We start from the raw sequence: 19,633 nt of genomic DNA, 5'->3' as shown, positions 1-19,633 counted from the left end.
GACCAGCTAGACAGCAGGACAGTTAACGTGTCAGACAGATATTGGATGTTGGTATCATCAGAGCTGGATGAGGACTCATAAGTCCTAGCAAACTGACAACCTCCCCCTCTCGAATTCTGCTCATATTCTCTGCTCTGTAACCCATCCATGTGAAGTGACCGAGTTTAAGAGCAGCACCAGCGAGAGATCTGAACATTCCTTGGTACTCAACCATTTCCTGCTTTGTTTATTTAGAATTTCACAAGTAGAACACAAAGAGAAAGGAGTTAGAAAAGCTGATGTTCCAGAGTGTTCAATTACAAAGCAGTGCAGGAGAACAAAGTAAAGATCGCTTAGTCAAAAGGTGAAAATAATTTGAAGCCGTCAGTCTCAAGAGGCGATAAATGTCATATCTCTCACAGTTTGATGGCAAATCATTGACATTTCATGTATTGACCTTTTTGTAAGTTAGGGGAAAACTAAAAGCTTCTACTAATCAAGAAGCTAATTCAGGATTTAGTTTCCTGTTTTCACCTTTTAAAAAGAAGACCATGATTCAATCTACAAAAAAGTTAATTTTTAAGAAAATCGTGCTTTACCTTTTCTTTTTTTTACTTTTTGTTCGTTTCTCTCAATACGTCTCCATTAAAATATTTTTATCTGCAATTTTTTTTCTTTCTCAACCAGGATTTAAGTCTATGTAACAACACAAATACTGCATTTAAATGTTATAACTTCTGCCCTCAAAAGAAATTCTACAAACTGCTTACCAAGGAGGAACTGGAAAGAGATCTTCAGAGTGAAAACAAAAGTTCTTCATCTTTAAACTGTCTATGAACAAATTTTGCAATAACGCACCTCATGTTTCATTCATTCACATTATGTTCTTGCAAATAAATGTCACTTGTGCACAATTCAGCATTTCCAAAAAGATGTTTAAACTGTTGGAGAAGAAAATGGAATTAATTTTTTTACATTAGTAAGATTACTAACTGTGCAAAGTTAAAGCTCTCAAATACAGAGAATTTCTGAGAGAAACTTGAGGAAATTCAGTTTAGAACTGACCAATCCTGGATCTGAGAACCAGCTGCATGATTGAGGATTTTTTTTACCCTAAATTCATAAATATTTCCTTGTGATATAAAATATTGTTCATTTTTTAAATCTTTATGGCTTTTTAACCTGCAAATAGTTGTTTTTCCTCAGTAGGCGTGAGAAAAACAGCTAAACTAAACAATTGATTCAATTTCAACCAATAAGTTTGATTTAACATGCAATTCTAAAGTGAGTACGTCGCGTCCTGCATCTGATCAAAAGTGGAATTTTAATTACCCGAAGGAATAATTTTCAAAACTAACATTAAAGCTAAAATGCATTTCAGAAATCGCTTTGAAAGATAAGTTTTTAAGAATCAGTGTTACATTTTTCAGTGGGTCTATTTGGTAACCTGATTGTTTAAACTCCCACACTGATCATCTTTTAATCTATTTTAAAATCATTTTCAGTTATCTTTTTATTAAGGTTTTGCGGGTTTTAGGCTATATCAAAAACCTGTGTTGTTTTCTAGGACATAGTTTCTGCAGAGCAGCAGGAGATTATTGGAAATTCACCTAAAAGTTGTGAGGGGATCTGTGTTAGCCAGAGTAAGCCCGGCCCCATTTCCCACCAACTATGAGGCTCTCCCACTACCCTACAGCTCCTTACAACCCCAATATAACATTACTGGTGCAACAAAAATGGCGAGCAATATTTGAGCTATCCAGCCGTACAATTTGAACCCAAATGCCAGGTCAGAAAAGGAAAATGAAGACGTGGATGGAAGCTCGTGACCTGCCGATTGTAGCACTTACATCACAGCTACAGCAGCCTTTTTTGTCTGATCGTCATTCCTATAAATTTTAATTAATAAATACTCGGAAATGCAGTTTTAATTTTCTTTATCCTTCATCATAAGAAATAAGCCACAGGAACATGTAAAAAAACAACAACATGATTTTCATTGGAGTCTACAGTACTTGTATTTTGAAACAGAGATAATAGTAAGAAATGTGTGAAAGTGGTGCCTCTAAATGATATCTCAATCATAAATGTGGCGTCATACATTTATTCATACCTCTCCGTTAATAAAAAATGAAAATAGCTGCAGTCCTGTTAATGATAAATAATGCAGTGGACTTCACACAGTAAGCTGCCATCGTTCTCCCTCTGTGATCCATCCCATCCAGATCCAGCACTACTGAGCCTCACAGGCTGGTTTCTCCCTTCCTCCACTTGTTTGTTGTCTGCGTTTCTTCTCTGACCTAGATCTGCAGTTCCCACCTCCCTCCCTCTGCACTCCCCTCCCTCTGATTCTCTCTTACTATCTAAATCCTCTTAACTTCTCACAATCTCGTCTTTATGCCTTTTCATTAATTCCCCAAATCTCTCACCTACTTTTCCTTTTCCCGTCCCTTGTATTTTCTGTCTCTGTCAGTCTCACCCCTCTCAGCGCAGCCCTGAGAAAAACTGCTCCCATTTCAACACAACCAAACTGACCACTAATGTCAGAGAAACAACACCAGGCAGACAAATATGGCACGTGCAAATACTCTACAACACCAGCAGCGGCTAATATTGGCACATTAGGCTTTTCTGCAAACTGTAGTGTCTGACAAAAAGTCTGTTGCTATGCACATTTTTAAGACTCTTTCTAGGTACAAAACACGCAGCCATTGAATGTGCATTACAACCAAGTCAAACTTTTACCAAGTAGGGACTTGGATTTGGTTGTGACTTATGGGTGTTGTTGTTTTTTTTATTCATGGAAGTACCACCATTTGAAAATTATACATTGAGGAGAAATTAATGATTGCGGTTTGTGCCCGACAGACTTATATGACACCAAGTCTTTCATGTATCGGAATAGAGCTGTGAAAGAAAAAGCCTTTCACACCAAGCCTCTTCCAACTGTAGTTGGCAGACATGCACTAGTATCGATGAGCAACAGTCCAGTGTGAACATGGGCTAAATATGCGTCACATCCCCAATGTCAATGTAGTTTTAAACGACCATATACCAAAACTTTGTCTTCCGTTTCCTAATAGTCACGTTTTTTGCAACACAGTACTTTTATGAACCAACTATCAGTACTCTGCTGTTTTAATTCTTACAGAGTTCTTTCCATCTGTAGATCCATCAGCCCAGGTGTGTTTTGGCGATAACGGTCTGAACCTACGGGTTCTGTTCCACCCTGATGACCGTGCTGGAGGCAGAAAAGTGAAACAGAACTAACTGATCTCCTATCAGCCTGAAAGCAGAAACATCATGAAGGCGCTTTTCCTCTGCATCATCTCTGCAGCTCAGGTCCGTTCAAACAGGGTGAAAAATTCTAGATGGAGTCAAGGAATCAAAGCAAAGGATTTGCTTCTAAAAAAAGCCTTCATTTTTATGTCTGTTGCATTCATGTTTAAAAAACATTTTTACTGACTTGTTTGGCATACACGAAGAGTTGTAATAGTAATTCTATTTGAAAAGGAACTTAAATTAATTTGATTTAATTGAATGTTGTGAGTTTTTTAGGATCTTTTTTACACACACAAGAATAGAAACCAACTATCATTAATAAATTTAATAGAAACTCGAATGGTTTTTGAAACACTTTTATTTATTATTTTTTTAATCTTGGAAACTAATAGGTTAGACTCAGATTAAGTTATTTTAGAAGAGACATAGTTCCCAAAATTCTTGGTTTTGGATTGATGATCTGGAAATTAAATATCTGTTTTCTTTTTTATTTAATCATAAACAACTAAAAGCTAGATCTAAAGCAACCCTATTCTGTTTCAGGCTTTTGATCCACTGCTTTTAAACATTAACTTTCAGCTCTTCCGCATTCAGTCGAGGTGGCATCGGAGAAATTAAACTGTTCAGTTGGATTTTCTGCACCGATTTCTTCGGAAGCTTTCTCCATCACGTCTCAGAAACTCTCAGTGAGCTTTGTATGGATGTCTGGGCCTTCACTTTCTCCACAATCTGACCCTAATAACTGCTGTCCTAAAATACACGCCTGCAAATCGTAACACGCATACAACAGTTTACCCCAACATCTAACATATCTTTGCTCTATGGTCTCCAATCTCAGAATTTTGTGTAACAAATTGATTTTTGCCCAGTTTTTTCCTGCAGGGCAGTTGCTATTAGGGCTTAACCCGATGAAACAAGACCAAACAGAAACCTGATCTAAATTCATCTGTTTTTTCAGTTCCTTTTTATTCATGGAAAAAAGTAATCTGATCTGTAACAGGAATATTTCACTGAAACTGTCACATCTCATTCAATACAAGAGCACAAAGTTAAATATCTTTGCTTCATTTGTAGCAAACCCCACCACTTCTGTTCTGCATGCATTAGACTTAGAATATAGATCAATCTCCGGTTCCTACAAAACAACAAAGTACACCAATTCATTAGTCAGTTAAAAGTCTCCATTTTTTTTAATAAAACTTTAGGCTGATTTAAATCATAAAACATTCATCACGCTGTCCAAATTAGTCAAAGTCACAAAGCATCTTTTTCAGCAATTATCATCAGCGCATGATTATTATTAATTACATCTGCGGAGAGCTCCTGTAGAGAACAGCAGTGAGACAGCATGCATCTTGCTTTTCTTGGAATTAAAAAAAGAAGGTTGGTTTTATGGGTTTCTTTTGGCATTGAAGTCAAATGGTGATAGATTCAAACACTCCTCGCACTGCAGGCTGAAGACTAAAGAATACCTCCACCATTATTAACCTGTAGGACTAGTTTGAGAAGCCTAACCTGCTAACCCATGCCCTAATAAATCGTGCACTTAAAAATGAACATTCGCAAGTGTGCTTCAGAGAAACAATTAAGTGCTTCAACAAAGTCTTTTTTTTGTTTCTTTTGCCCTTGCCAAGTCAATTACACAAACATGCACTCTCAACGGACACATTTGCTATGCAGGACACTTCCTTTTGTAGCCTAGCAACAGTCTTGGCAGGCCAGAGTACAGTGGGCACACCACTCGAATATACACATCGCACGCCAGGGTGCACGCTTCCACAAAACCATGAAGACAGGGATTTGTGAGAGCTGCTCGATGGAGCCTTCTAACAGCATGTGGTAAAGTCAAAAGCAGAAATGTTTTCTGATCTTGGAGGGAACATTTGCAATCTGAAACGTTGTCCTCATTAAAATGCTAGAAATCGTTGAGGCCAAATTCAAAAACTCAAGGGGTTCTTAAATATTAACACCGCATTAACTCTGGACTTCACAAAAAAAAGTTTAGAAAAGCCATTTAACCCCCTACAAACTTGAGGCAAAAAATGACTAAGCAGGTATCATGTAAAAGCTGTGGTGTCCAAGCAAAAGTTTCACAAAAATGCATTTTTACCTATATTTTAATCTCATCTTCCACTGAAGACCATCTATCTGTCTATCCGTCCATCTACCGGTATCTATTTTTGAAACCTGCTATATTCCAAGTCTAGGTCATGGGGACACTGGAGCCAATGCATCCACTGAAGGACAAAGGTGGGGTACACAATGGACAGTTCAGCCGCCCATCACAGCACCACAGAAAGTAATTTATGAGTAATTATTTAAAAAAAAGTCTGCCTACTTGTACAAAATATATTTTCATTTTCCAGAAACTGGCAGATCCGTTTAGGAGGCCTCGTGGCTAAACAACCTTATACAAACAGACGATGTCTGATTGTTTTAAGTACTTGTGAATCGCTTTAAATAGTCACACAACTGGTTTTTCCAACTTTATATCCACTTTCCCCACACTTTGTCTAGAAACCGATAGAATAAAAAACAGAAAAGGTTTTAAAACCTCCAAAGTTGATTTGATTCATCAGGACACCAACCAGTTCTACCTGTTTGTGACTCCTCCTAATTGTAAATTGTTCACATAATTAGTGAAATTAGGTGCTTGCTTTTTGTGTTTGTGAACCAGTGCATGTCTTATAGAGAGGTTAATGACTTGTAACTGAAGTATAAATGCAAGTTTAAACTTTCCATCATTTTTTTCCTATTTTAAAACGAGGAAAACCCTATAAACTTTTCTAAGATCAGAGGGATTCTTCACAAAGTGCCAGCAGACTGCCAGATTGTGCTGTTAACTCTTTGCATAAAGGAAATGGGTCACTTTATAATCCTAATCTGTGACCTCTTGGTAATCCACCCTGTCACAGATGTCAAAAACTTCCTTAATGTCATGTAAGCATTTTTTTTCCTCATGTTTTCTGTCGCCAAACATCACTGAGCAGACGCAGGCTGAGGGATGAAGCCCTGCACCTCCTTTCCGTGCCTCTTTCTCCTCGTTTGTCCTTGACAGACAGAGTGAAACAGCTGTGAAACAAACTTACATTCACGCAAAGTTAACTTCAGCAGAGTTAAGGAAGAAGAACTTAAGGCAACATGTTGTTTTCATAACAACAGCCACTTTGATTTGGTCCAAAGGTGCTGCCAGGCCAGAGGAAAAGCTTTTTGAACACGACAAAACATGTTTGGCAGAGGATGTCTAAAAGAAATACACAAGCAATCCTCCCAGACTCATTGCAGCTCGGATACCTGCAGTGGATTCTGCAGCTGTGCGTGCACGCACACCTGTGTGCACAGGCGAGCGTGCACATTGATGTCCACGCACACACGCTGCTGGGAAATCAGTGAGGCAGTAAATAAAAGTGACAAAGGCCTCCGTTCCAATCTACCACTGCAATACCCAGGAAATTTAGAAGCACCCCAGGGCCACACTCACACACGAGCGAGGAGGCAGGTCCTGGCAGGGAGAGGTTTGAATATGAGACATAACAAGGACTGCTAAAGAAAAGAGTGTGGGAGAGCAAGATAGACAAGAGGGAGGAAGATGAGTGCAACAATATCACTGGCTGGGGTGATCCTTCGACTTTCAATGAGCCTCAATTTGGAGAATTAAAACAAAAGCCTCTGAAAAATAGCTGCTCGTTAACCTGCCTGCACAAAGAGCAACTACCTAATTAAGCTCCAAAAAAGCCTGTAAACCTGCACAGACATATAGAAATGCAGAAACTAATCCAAGCTCAGCAAAGGGATTTGGAAGCACAAACCCACTTTAAATGCCTAAGAAAAGCCAGAAATAAAACGCAAATACACTCAACTGTCACGTGAGGCTAATTAGATCAGATAGATGTTGGAAAGGAGGGAAGGCACATTACTGCTGATTTCATTGAATGCTAAATTGTGCTGTGTTGTGTAGAGGATTTTGCACGTCTGTTGTGTACTCAGAAAACAGCGAAAGTTTCTCCTCATGGTGATGATTCTTCATCCCTTGTGGATCTGAATCAGCTCTAAAAGGATAACCTCTCGTTGGATGAATGAGTGTGCAAAGCTTATTTATGTGGGCCACCACAGTGACCCAGATTAACGAAATGCACACTTAACGCTTAAGCAGATCTGATGTAAACAAAGAGTTTTCCTTTAATCCCCCCCCCCCCCCCCCAAAAAGTAACTAATCTTCCCTCTAGAACAGTGGCTTTTTTAACAACAAACTCAAAAACTGATTAACTACCCCATCCAATCATCTTTTGATCTCTTTTAAAAGTCTTTTAATTATGATTATGCCATTTTTAGACTAAATCGGAAAACCTGTCGATTTCTATTACATAGTTTCTGCAGAGCAGCAGGAGTTCATCAGATATTCACATCAGAGTTGTGGGTGAGACTGTATAGAGCAACTCCACCCCCCACCTCCCTTCCCTTCCCCATTGCTAGGAGCAAGGAGCTTGTGGCCAACCCAGCATTTTTTCTGTTATAAATAAGATTTTTTCCAAACAACATTATTTCATCTGCTTCTGATTTACAATGATTTGAATAGAGAAATACTCAGAAATGCAATCTGAGGCTTAATTTTCTTTATATATCTCCTCCATCATTAGAAAAATGACACAAGAACATGTTGAAAAATCCAAAAAGAAAAACAATTTTCATTGGAGTGGGTATTTAAGTGTCACAATCTTTTTAGATATTAAGATTTTTAGACAACCAGCTTGACCTTCCTGCTTCCTCTTTAAAATTCTTACATTTTAAATCAGATAAGCTCCTGCGGGAACCTAGAGTACACGGTTTCTTGTGCAGAGAAACAGAAAATCCCCGTTGAGAATAACCAATGAAAACCTTGAAAGATTTCTTTGAGACAAATGAGAGGCAGTTGAAAAAAGGGTTCTCACAGTGAAGTTTCCACCAAAAAAAAAAAAAAAAAAAATCAACCAAATCAGAAGACAAAAGCATTTTTTTTATAAACCTTAATATTACAGAGCTTCTGATCTTGAATCAGGACCTATATTTTGGAAGTTAAAGAACGTTTTGAGCACAGACACCTTCCCAGAGCAGAATCTAGAGTGGTGATGATGCCCCTGATGCACTGAGCATTGCCCCATGCTTCTCATACCCATTATTGAAGTAACTTTCCAAAACAAGCGTCCCTGCCTGAGGCTTAGTTCCTGTCCCATCCTCTCAGCAGAACCATCCTGGCTCTGGTTCTGCTGCGGGTCTTTATTTTCCACTCCACTCTCATTCAAAGGCTGCTGCACGCTTGATTAGACTGAGCCTACTACATGAATTAACCTGTTAGTATTTATGCTTAAAGAGCTTTACATCTAACTCCAACATTTGCTTTGAATTTATATTTGAGTTGGTATGATGTTATTTATAGAATCAGTTCAAATGACTTAAATTAAAAGGACTAAAAAGATTAGACTGCTTTAACAGGTTTAATTTCTGTTTTTCATTTTTGTGTTTAGACGTGAGATTTCAGTTTTGAATTTGGTGGAATGTCCACCTCTAAGATTGCAAGAAACTAAATGTGTGTGTGAAAAACCTCCTTCTTACGGTTAAATGATGGATTTACAAATCGCTGGCCGCTGCTGGCCTGTATTCGGTTTATCAGAACTCATGCTGTCACCAACCTCACCTTCCATTTAGTGGAGAAGACAAACTCACACATGAACCAATCCCCCTTTTTCAGGCAAAGGTTTGACCCAATATAAGAAATGTAATATAATCAAATCTAAGAAATGTTATGATATAAAATACAAAGAAAAAAGTGCAGATGGGGCGGTAAAACACGTCTACCGGCTAAGAAGAGAAGACAGGAGAGTGACAACGTGAAGGAGGAGGAGGATGGTGGAAGCTGGGAAGTAAAGCGGCACGTTCAGCACATTGGCATCATGCTCCAACAGCTACAGAGGTTAAACCGACAGCCGGGCTGATTTAAAGCAAAGGCAGAGGGTGAGAAATAAAACAGAAGAAAACCAAAGAACAAGAGAAGATGAGGCTGGGCAGATAACCTGGGATGACAGAGGGAGACGGGGATAAAAGAGTGTTTCTGAGCTGCTATTGGTTATTGATTGAACTAGTGATGGGTAGTAATTTACACAGACGGGAGGCTTTGTGGCGTGCACTACTACATAAGGACAGGTGGATCCATCTTGGAAAAATATTGTTGAAAGAAAGAGAAAGAAAAACAAAGAGAGAATGACAGATTGTTATTGACATGAAGCACGGCTAATTGACTCTGGTCTAGGTGGCAGGAGTGCATTGTGGGTAATTGGGATGTGTGGCCTTGGAGAAGCCGGAGTGTAGATGTGGGCCAATGAACACACTGCCAGGTGTAAATGTGCGTTGGCATGTTTGTATCCCAGGAGCACATTCTCTGTTCCCACGGTAACAAACATCCAGCTCAGATCACATTGACGAGGACAGAGGGGGAATGCAGAGGGGGAATGCGTATATGCAGACAACACAAATAAAGCAATAAACATGAGCGGTTACACAGTAAACAGCTGCAACAATCCCTCAGCATATGGCAACACAAATCACACTTATATTATTATTATTAGAGAAACAGATAAACACAAACCAAAACTGAGAATTCCAGACTGAACAGCTGAAACCTCCTAAGAGAATCAACAACAGCACAAATTCACAAAAAACTTCAGATACTATCTGTTGTCAGACGTGTGAACTTATGTAGCACTTAAAAATCTGTCCTCGAGACTGGGCAATCTTAGTTCTGGTTCTTAATTAATCATTGAAACTAACTTCCTTTCAGGACCACTGCAGTCATGTTTCTGTGGAAATTGTCTCATGTTATGCAAAACATGAGCAAGTTACAAACTGCAAAAAGAATGCAGATACTCAATACCTTTGGAGCGTTTTAGTTTTCTTTTTTGTGCAACATTTTTACATAATACCACAGAAATGATGGGATTTTATCATCTACAAAAAGAGATGCAACTTTTAGAATAAAGCTCCTTGATGCCTAAGTTTATTTCCAGCTATGAAAGAAAAACTCACTTGTTTTTATGCTTTCAAGTAGAAGCTAAATTAAGGGACTTTTGGTTTAGAAGTGGTTCACAGCATATTTGCATGAATAGGTGTCTCAATAGGGACTATGATCATTTTAATAGGATATTACTTATTTAAAGGGCTTAAGTGTTCTTTCTATTTAAATGACTGAAATCGTTAACTTGTAAAATTACACAGAAGTAAACACAATTCACTGTTTTCTAAATAAACATTTTTAATTTATTAAAGGAGACAAAAGGGCTGATGTCCAGGCCTTATACACCTAACTCAAAGGGTCCCCACATCATTATACTGCCACCCTCATGTTTGCCTGCTGTGATCAGGTTTTTATGAGCAGTTCTTTAATGAACAGTCACAACAGTTCACAAAAAATGTTTTTGAAAGTCTTACAATACATAAAAATATGTTACTGAACAACTGAAAAGCCATCATTCTGTAACGTCACATTAGTGGCTGTATTCATAAAGCTTAAAACTAGTTTTAATTCCCCTGGTATAAATGGTGGGTAACATGATCCTAGTGTCCAACTATTTTAAATTTGTTGGTTAAAGCTCTGAAATTACAAGCATTGATGTTTGGCTTCGGCTTTGGTGCTATTGATCCTTCTTGGGACTTGAGCGGCTGCATAGCTCAGCTGGCTAAGTGCAGGATTGGCACATGCGAAATTAGGGTTCGATTCCCAGGGGCTGCGATGAAGTTCATCCAATCTAGGTCCTTGGGCAAGACCCTTTGCGCTACTGCCTAACTATTGTTACAAATTGTCCCTTGGTATCTAGAAAACTGTGTCTTCAAAACAAAAACTCAAACTTAACACAGCCTTCTCACAAGCCAGACTAAACTAAATTCCACCTCCACCCAAGTCTCTAATAGTTGTAACCCTTGTGCTATCTTAGATGACCCCACCCTTACATTGACGTGTTCTCCCTACCATGACAAAGGTGGATTAAGGTGGAAAGATTTCATGTAATCCATGGACACCAGTGAGGTTCACAAATCATTGAAGAAAAAAGGTTCAGAGCACTGTCTAGTGGGTCTAAATGACCCAACTCCCAATGTTAAAGTGCCTAGGATAGCACAAGGGTTAACTAAGAAGCAGACAGCACAAGTAAACCTCTTATTTTCACTGTACAGATTAACCCATAATGGTGACATCAGTGTAACAGAAAAACATCACAAATGTTTTATGTGGTACACTTGGTTTGTATATAACCTTCATAATTTAATTTTTAAGAGAGAATGGGTTTGGGTTCTTATGGGTTAGATAAATCTATAAAAATATTTATTTTGGGAAAACGAGCAATTAGTGTTCTTAAAATGAAAATATTAAAGAATCATGTGTATCTTTACAGTTATTTTGAGCCTTTTCTTTGTTTGTCACATCATTTTATACTTACATCTTTTGTATTTCTTAATAATAAAACAAAAGAACCAATTTAATAAGTGCATTTATTACTATGTTAAAGAATAGTCACATTACATTTTAAGCCACATGGATTTAGGAGCATTAATTCATGTCAATGAAACTGTATTTTATTCTAACAGACACTGTAGTTGCATTAGTGTAAACCATACTGTTGCCGTTTGTAAAGAGTCACTGTTGTGATGTGTGAGCATGCAGCACAAAAGCCCATGAGGTCCAGGTCTCAAACTGCCACTTCTGTGGAACACACACACATCCAGAGTGTGTGAGAGTGCATCTTTCAAAGCCGCAAAGAGCTGTGCACACTCTTCAAATATTCACCAGACTGAGGAGGAGCACAGTGGACGTGCTCTGTCGTCAGGGAGGAGGAGGGCGGACACCTGCTGTCTGCTTTTTCGACTGCATGAATACAGCAAAGTCAAGGTTAGAGAGTATCTGAAGCACACAAACAAGCAGGAAATGGCTTGTTGCACCCCGAGCTGAGGAGACACCCGATGGAACGATGCACTCAATGTGTCATCTGTCATGATTGTGGGTTTTTATGAGAGAGATATGGATAGAAGCGCCGCAAACTTGTCCTTGAATCCATCAAGGGGGGAAAAAAGTGATCTTCAGTGCGTATGACACGGAACTGTGATTAATCAATTAACCAATCAATAAGTCTGGCTGTCAGTCAGTTTTTCTGAAAATGAATGGACAGTAAAGGAGTTGCTCCATCCTCTAAACATGGCACCTTGGGGGAATAGCAGAGCCTCCTGGCCAATAATCCCCATCAAACATTTAAAAGCTTCAGAGGGAAAAATGGAGGGAGGACACGGTGGAGCAACAAAGGCGTGATAAAATAAGAAATGGCAGGAAGAAATACTGACGAGGGAGTGGAGGAGAGGCAAATGATGGGAGAGAAAGCCGAAAGGAGGAAACAGTTTGGTAGCTGAAGAGAGAGGGAAGCAGATAAAGAATGTGTTTAATTATTCAGCATTACTGTGTTCGCTATTTATGGCCTTTTAAAGAAAGATAGCTGGAGATATATATAAATATACTGTTTTATAGGCACTGCCTGCTGTCTTGAGTAAACCTCACTTCAACGTTTCAACCAAAAATCAAGGAGAAACAGAAATAAGAGTTAGATAAAATTTTAATGTGAAAATTGTTGATACATAAAACCGTATTTTTCGTAGTATAAGTCACCTTTATGCACAGTTAGGCTGTGGGTGCAACTTATACTCACTTATATGGGTTTTTGAAAAGAAAGAAAATATAAAAATAAATAGCAACAACAGCAAGAGGGCACTGTAGATGTGTGTTTCAATTATTGCTACTGACAACAACACAGAAGAAGAAGTGTTGCTCAAACGTATTTTCTCATCAAGCTTGGAAACGTTCGACAACCACTTCCAATGAAAAGTGTTTGCAATCGCGGGTAAATGCATGCTTTGAGCTTTTGCATTTAAAACTCTTGTAAAATGTGAAACCGTTCAAGTTTTTAAGTGCGTTTTCGGGCTCTAGGTACAAAACACGCAGCAACTAAACACGTGGAGCAAGATTCACAAGATTTGCGCCGCTTTGACATTTCACACCAAGGCTTGTCCAAATGTAGGTGCATGTGTGTTGGGTAGCGACATCACATTGTGAACACCGCTGTATGCTAAAAGTGCATTCAAGAATACCAGTTTACCACGATAAGAGTATGACTTGTGTCTTTTTTCTTCTTCTTTATATGCATTTTTTGACTGCTGCGACTTATACTCCAGAACGACTTGTAGTCCAAAAAATAATAAGCAGTGCGGCAGAAAGGAGATGAAACCAGAGTGAGATAAGATCCATTAACGGTGGAACAACATAAAGCAAATCTGTTGTACGGTGTTTTATGATTTTTATTACTGAAAATCCTTAATAGAGAAGTGGCTTTAGGTGTATAGGGAGAGGCAAAGAGGGAAAAAAGCACTCAGATGGAGATCTGTATCATAACTATAAAGGGGGAGCGGAATAGTTGATAAACCTGTTATCTCCCACTCACAGGCACACATAGTAGGCCTGCCCAGCACATTACTGGACTTCTATCAGCAGTAAGCTCCATACTGACCTTTCCTTACATATAAACTAGACCAAATACTCATCTGCAGATGGGAATGAGGTGGGAAATATAATCATCACAGTTACAGCCTAAAAAATTCATGTTTACAGCAACAACTGAAAGAGAACAGTTTGAACAGATCCTAACTTGTTGACATTTTTACATCACGTAGTTGTTTTAGAAGAGAAACCGAAACCTTGCAGTGCAGTTAAAAATGTTAATGATTATTATTTAACAACTGGAAAAAGACGCTTCAAAAAACAGGAATCCTAAATAAGGGTCTAGAGTTTGGCTTCAGTTGTTCAGACATTTGGAGTATAAGCTAATATTTGCCATTTATTGTTATTTTTCTGAAAGGACACACATGTGGAGCATGTTGCAGCATGATGTATTCACTAACGCTACATAAGAGACACCTGTAGTGCAGAGAATGACACAATTTTAAATCTAAAAATAACTCTCCAAAATTTAGGTCTTAAATAATAGGTATAATAGTGAGCAGTAATAATAATAGTAATAGTAATAATATTAAGCATCTTTTTGTACACTTTAATTATTTTTTTTTCTTTCTTTCTGCAAAGTACTCTGAGTCTTTTGCAGAGTGTTTCAATGATTACCATTGCAAACCACTCTCATATTTTTAAGTATGACTACTTGCAGAATCATCGACTTGCATTTTTTTTCTGCCTCACTGTATATAAATGTATATGTATATATGAGATCCAAGGGACAAATGCCAGTGCTGCAGGCATTTTCCGGCTTGGTAATGTACAAGATCAGCTGAACATCAGCCGGTAAATGAGACATGACTTTCACCAAGACACCAGTGAGCAGAGTCAGCCATAAATAGATACTTGTTGCTGTCTTCTGCGTTGCTTTTACTCCTTCTTTCTTTTGGCAACAAAATAACGTGCACACGAGAAGATGTCAGATTGTCTCTGGTAGCTAAAGGAGCATGCCTGACCCCTGTCTGACCTTACACTTGGTCCATTCAACTGTAAGAATTATCATTCCCACCTGTCCTTGACTCTGAGGTCTATCAAACACACCATCTAAAACGCATTTACTATGACATCCCAGTAAACAATGTTGACAATAGCAAGAAGTAATGGAAGAGGCTGGTGCCACCTCTTGTATCAGGGTGAAGCAGCAGCTTCAAGAAAGGAAACCATAAGAGCAAGTGGCCGTAGAGGAAAGAGGAAACAGAAAAACAAACTGGGACATGTTTCTGTTGTTGATAGAGCTACTCAAACCGCAGTGATGTAACAACTGTAGAGCAACTTTTCTCAAGCTCTTCCTGTGCCCCAAAGACACGTTTCCCCTAAAACATCTCATCTGGAGGAGCAAATGTAAAAGACTATTGTGAATATAGAAAAGGAATGATAAAGTACAGAAAAATGGGCTCTGGTATTTCCCTGAAAGATGTGCCCCGGATCCTACTATTCCCTTCAATATACGCTCCGTTTCTCTTAAGCTCCTGGGCTGCTTTTATCTCCCGTGTTCTTTCCTGTTCCTGTGGTCTGTTTCCTTCACACACAATTCAGTCCTTTATTTCAGATCCACTATTTTAAGAAAAGAGCCCAGAGCTATTAGTGCAGGAAAGGATTGCATCAGAAAGCCTGAGAGAGAAGGGTGTATGTGTGTGTATAGGGAGTATCAGTGTGTTTACAGCAGAATTTTACCTTGTACACCTGCCCATATGTGCCATTTCCCACCAGCTCAACCACCTCAAAGATGCCAGCGGGATCCTGCAAAATAAAGGGAAAAATAGAACAGTGAAGATCCATGCTCTGAAATACGAACACATGTGAGGACACAAAACACATTTGGACATTTCTGAGAAAAATGTAAGGAACTTTCATCAGATGTTTAAAAAAGTATTTTAAAATGTTTTTTCCCCCAAAAAATACAAGTGAAACCTTAAAAGAATTGCAATGTTAGCAGTAAATTCTAAAAGTATTAACTCGACAAAGTTGAAAAATATTTATTTATCCATCTTTTACACCTGCTTAATCCCTTTCAGGGTCACTGGGTTGCTGGAGCCTATCCTAACTACTGTTGGGCGAAGGCAGGGTTCACCTGTCGGCAGTTCGTTGCAGGGCAGTTGGATATAATTATCTAAAATTGGATCTGCTCTGTGGAGAATTGGGGAGATCATCCATCCGTCTTTGCTTCCTGCTTTGTCCTGTGCTGGTCAAGGGAGTTGCTGAAGCCCATCCCAGCTACTGTAAGCAGGGAAATAAAAGCAGGGAACAACCTGGACGGTCCATTGTAAGACCACACACACTCACACCTACACTGCAAAAAGCAGCCCTTTAGAAATAAGTAAAAAATGCTGTAAACCTCATTGGAAGATTTTTTTAACAAGCAAAGAAAATCTGCCAATTTTTTTCTGCAAGACAGAAAAAAAACACATTTTTTTCTTTAAACAAAGCTCCTTTTACTTTCATAAGATTCAGTTTTCGCAGTGTATGAGACACTCCAGAGAACCAATCAACCTTTACAGCTTTTTTCCTGGATTGTGGGAGAAAGCTGAAGTATCCAGCCGGGATTCAAACCAAGGCCTTCTCACTGAGTGCAGCCCCTGTTGGATCCTACCAAACACTAAAGAACTGAACCAGTGCTTGGCAGTCAGCACCAAAGGTTGGATTAGGGAAGTTCAAGTCTTAGATGTTTTCTGAGCTGCATCTCACAAACCTCGGAGATGATGATGCAGACAACCTTTCTCACAGCCCAGTTATATAAATACTAAAATGCTGAACACAATCAACACACATAAACACTGCGAGGCATGACCTTTTATAGAGAGAAAACCAAAGTGTTTAGAGTTTTCCAGCAATCGAGGTCAAACGCTCTACAAAGATGAAAAACTCCTGCAGTGATATGTTTGCTAAATTGATTATTTATTCAAAGCTGAACATTTTTCTACATAACAAAAACAAAATTAAACAAAATGGGTTCACAGCAAAAAACGTTAGAGGAAACTGGCATTCAAGATTGTTGCTTTGGTCTTTGAGTCTATTGATTGCTGGTTTGGAACCAAAGTTAGAAGCACTTTTGGAGGCAAACATGTATGTTTATACTCATTGTGATGTTCTGGTTCTAAGATGATGTCAGATGTTGATTTAGTCTTCGTTGTAACTCATCGGTCTTTGTTTCAACCTCACCTTCATCATGTTTGGACTCACTCTGAAACCCAGTACTGAACTGTTTTAGGCTCAGGTCCAAACTAGGTGACAATTCAGACCCTCAGAAGCGAGACTGCCAACACTAAACTTGAAGGGCCTCGAACAAAACCCACTGACCCCACAAACTCAAACACTTCCCCCTCCCTCTGTGCTGTGTGTTGCTACGGCATTCCAACAATAGCTGGCATTCACACGCTCTCCTTCCTTCTCCCTCTCTTCCACTTGTTTCTCGCTCCGCCAACTTCTGTTTCCAGAAGAACTCCATTTAAGTCTCTCCTGGTCTCTTTTATCTACACAAGTCTTCCATTTCTAACAGTGTTCATGACAAGTTGCCCTCGCCAGCACTCCACTCATTCCAGAACCCAATGACTTTCAGTCTCAGAAACATACTTCTTACAGTCAAAAAGCTCAAGTTTGTTAGTAGTTCTGAGCTAAAAGCTTCATTAAAGTCTTAAAAAACTTCAAAGAATTCCCTTAAAGTATTTCTTACCCCAACATTAATGCTTCAATATCAGAAATAATTCAAATGTAGAGCCTTGTTCTTGTTATGATTTCGTTCACAAATGGAAAACTGATCGTCCACTAATGTTTTTTTTCTTTCTGAATTACATTCCTATTTTTATTGCAAATAGAATGATATAATAACTTGACACATTAGGGGGGATTCTTTGCACATGAGCTCTGGAGCACACACAGGTTCACACTCTAAATGTCTGCACAATAATCTGGGTCATGTGGTTGCAAACAAGCCCGAATCAGCACAATTTAAGTACTGTGGTATACAGCTAAGATACTTTAAAAAAAAAACACACAAGCAAAGCCCCCATAAAATGTGTGAAGGATATCACTTTTCAGAATCAAAGACTTTTTTTTATTTCCTCTTCCTTCACTTATTCAGTCTCTACTCTAATTTTCTCTGCTGAAAGTCGCCTCTTCTTTCTCACATTCATGCCTGTTCATGTTCAAGTGAACTAACAGATACGTTTTCTGAGTCACAAGCAGCTCTTGGAGCTCCTCCCATCACCGGGTGATTGGGATAAACTTGAATCACAGTCAAAGTTTGTTGAAGCTTGCATCTATATCTTTATCGTTTGCCGTCTCCCCTCTTTGCCATCGTTTCTCTGTCTGCATCTCTGCCTCCTGTTTATCTTTGTGCTTCTGTCTCCAAATGTTGCTTTCTGTTGGTCTCAGCAGACCTGTCAACCTGTCAGCTGTTTTTGAAGACAAGGCCTTGTCCTTTTCTTGCTCCCTCCTTCCTTTGGCTGTCATTTTCTTCATCCTTCTTCCTCTGTCGGGTTCTGCAGACACACATCTGTCACGTGAAAACATCCCCCCAAAATGAATTCTCTCACTCTCTGTCTCAAGTACATCCTCCTGCTGTCTCACTCTCTGAAAAACCACACTTGCAGAGTCAAACGCTGAGCCAAAAGCAAAACTCCTACACCGGTTCTGGTGCTCAAATGTTCAGACGAGTGTGAAAAGGCCTAAAAAAATGAAGAGTACGAGTCTATTAAATGCAGAAGATGAAGTTATACAACAAGCTGTGTGACTGTGTTGACAGGTGGACCTTTCTACCCCTCATCACTGTTTTTGTGTCACTTGTTTGTCTGTGACTGTTTGCATGTGTGTGGCTTTGCATGAATTAAATCTGAGAGCTAAAAATAAAGTTCTAACAGCAACTTTCAAGACAACAATTCCTTTTCTTTCCTGTGTACACAATCAAGTGAGAGTAAATGCTCTTATTTTCAGTTAAATTATATATATTTTCCTTTTGAAACATTTCTGAAATGATTTCCATCGTGAAGTTGCTGCATCTTCATCTAAACAAACCTGTGCTTTGGATGACCTGGATCATTATCTTTACAACAAGGAGGAAAGATATCAAATATTCATCCTCTAGGTATTAACATAGGACAAAGTAGGGTAGATTTTGTTTTAAAACTGGGTTTCTGTTACTTCCGCTTTGGGAAAACTGGGTGTATTTTTGGAAAGATGTTGTGTTTGATATTAAACTGCTCCCATGAATTATTTTGTTTATTTATTATAGGTTCTGACCAGATGGAGGAAAAAAAGAAAGTGAAGAAGAACACGGGAAAGGTAAATAGGGTAAAGGTGGATGGATGGGGTAGATGGTGCAGATTACAGACTAGCTACAGTAAAACATTGAACCCAAAGAGAGAAAACATTAACATAGACTATTTAAGTTGCTTCAATTTTAATGTTTTCGATGTCATAAACAGCCATTTAAAGAACAAATGCACTTTTGGACACAACAACACACACATGTCTATGCAAACACAAAAAGCTCACATATATATTAATATAAATCCATGGCTCCTCCTGTCAGATGCTTTTCAACATTGAACGAGACTCTAGGGATTTCCTGATTTTTTTAAGCATAAGTTGTAAACTTGTGCTTACATGTATTTTCTTAAATATACTTAAGAAAATACATGTATAAGTACTGTATATGTATTGCAAGTATAAGTGTAGACCATGTATGTGTAGGAAGTATACTAACTGAATATTTCTTCAGACTAAATTGGAACATTTTAAATTTACAGTATATAAATAGTACATAAAAAACAAACTTCAAGTATACTGCCTCACTTTTAGTATAGA

At 38.6% G+C, this 19,633-nt stretch overlaps 1 protein-coding gene across 7 annotated transcripts in view; it reads right to left on the bottom strand.

The window, feature by feature from the left end:
- Window positions 1-19,633, bottom strand: part of tnika (TRAF2 and NCK interacting kinase a) — a 69,910-nt gene that overhangs the window by 38,301 nt on the left and 11,976 nt on the right. For all 7 annotated transcript variants that reach the window (XM_023951371.2, XM_023951372.2, XM_078940853.1 and 4 more), the window contains exon 2: window positions 15,506-15,571. In XM_023951371.2, coding sequence (XP_023807139.1) covers window positions 15,506-15,571 — 66 coding nt within the window. The remainder of the gene's footprint in view (window positions 1-15,505; window positions 15,572-19,633) is intronic.

Source organism: Oryzias latipes, chromosome 22, assembly GCF_053564925.1.
Source record: "Oryzias latipes strain Hd-rR chromosome 22, Olatipes_Hd-rR_3.1".
In the NCBI taxonomy this organism is placed as follows: Eukaryota; Metazoa; Chordata; class Actinopteri; order Beloniformes; family Adrianichthyidae; genus Oryzias; species Oryzias latipes.
This window is presented reverse-complemented; position numbering and strand designations above follow the sequence as displayed.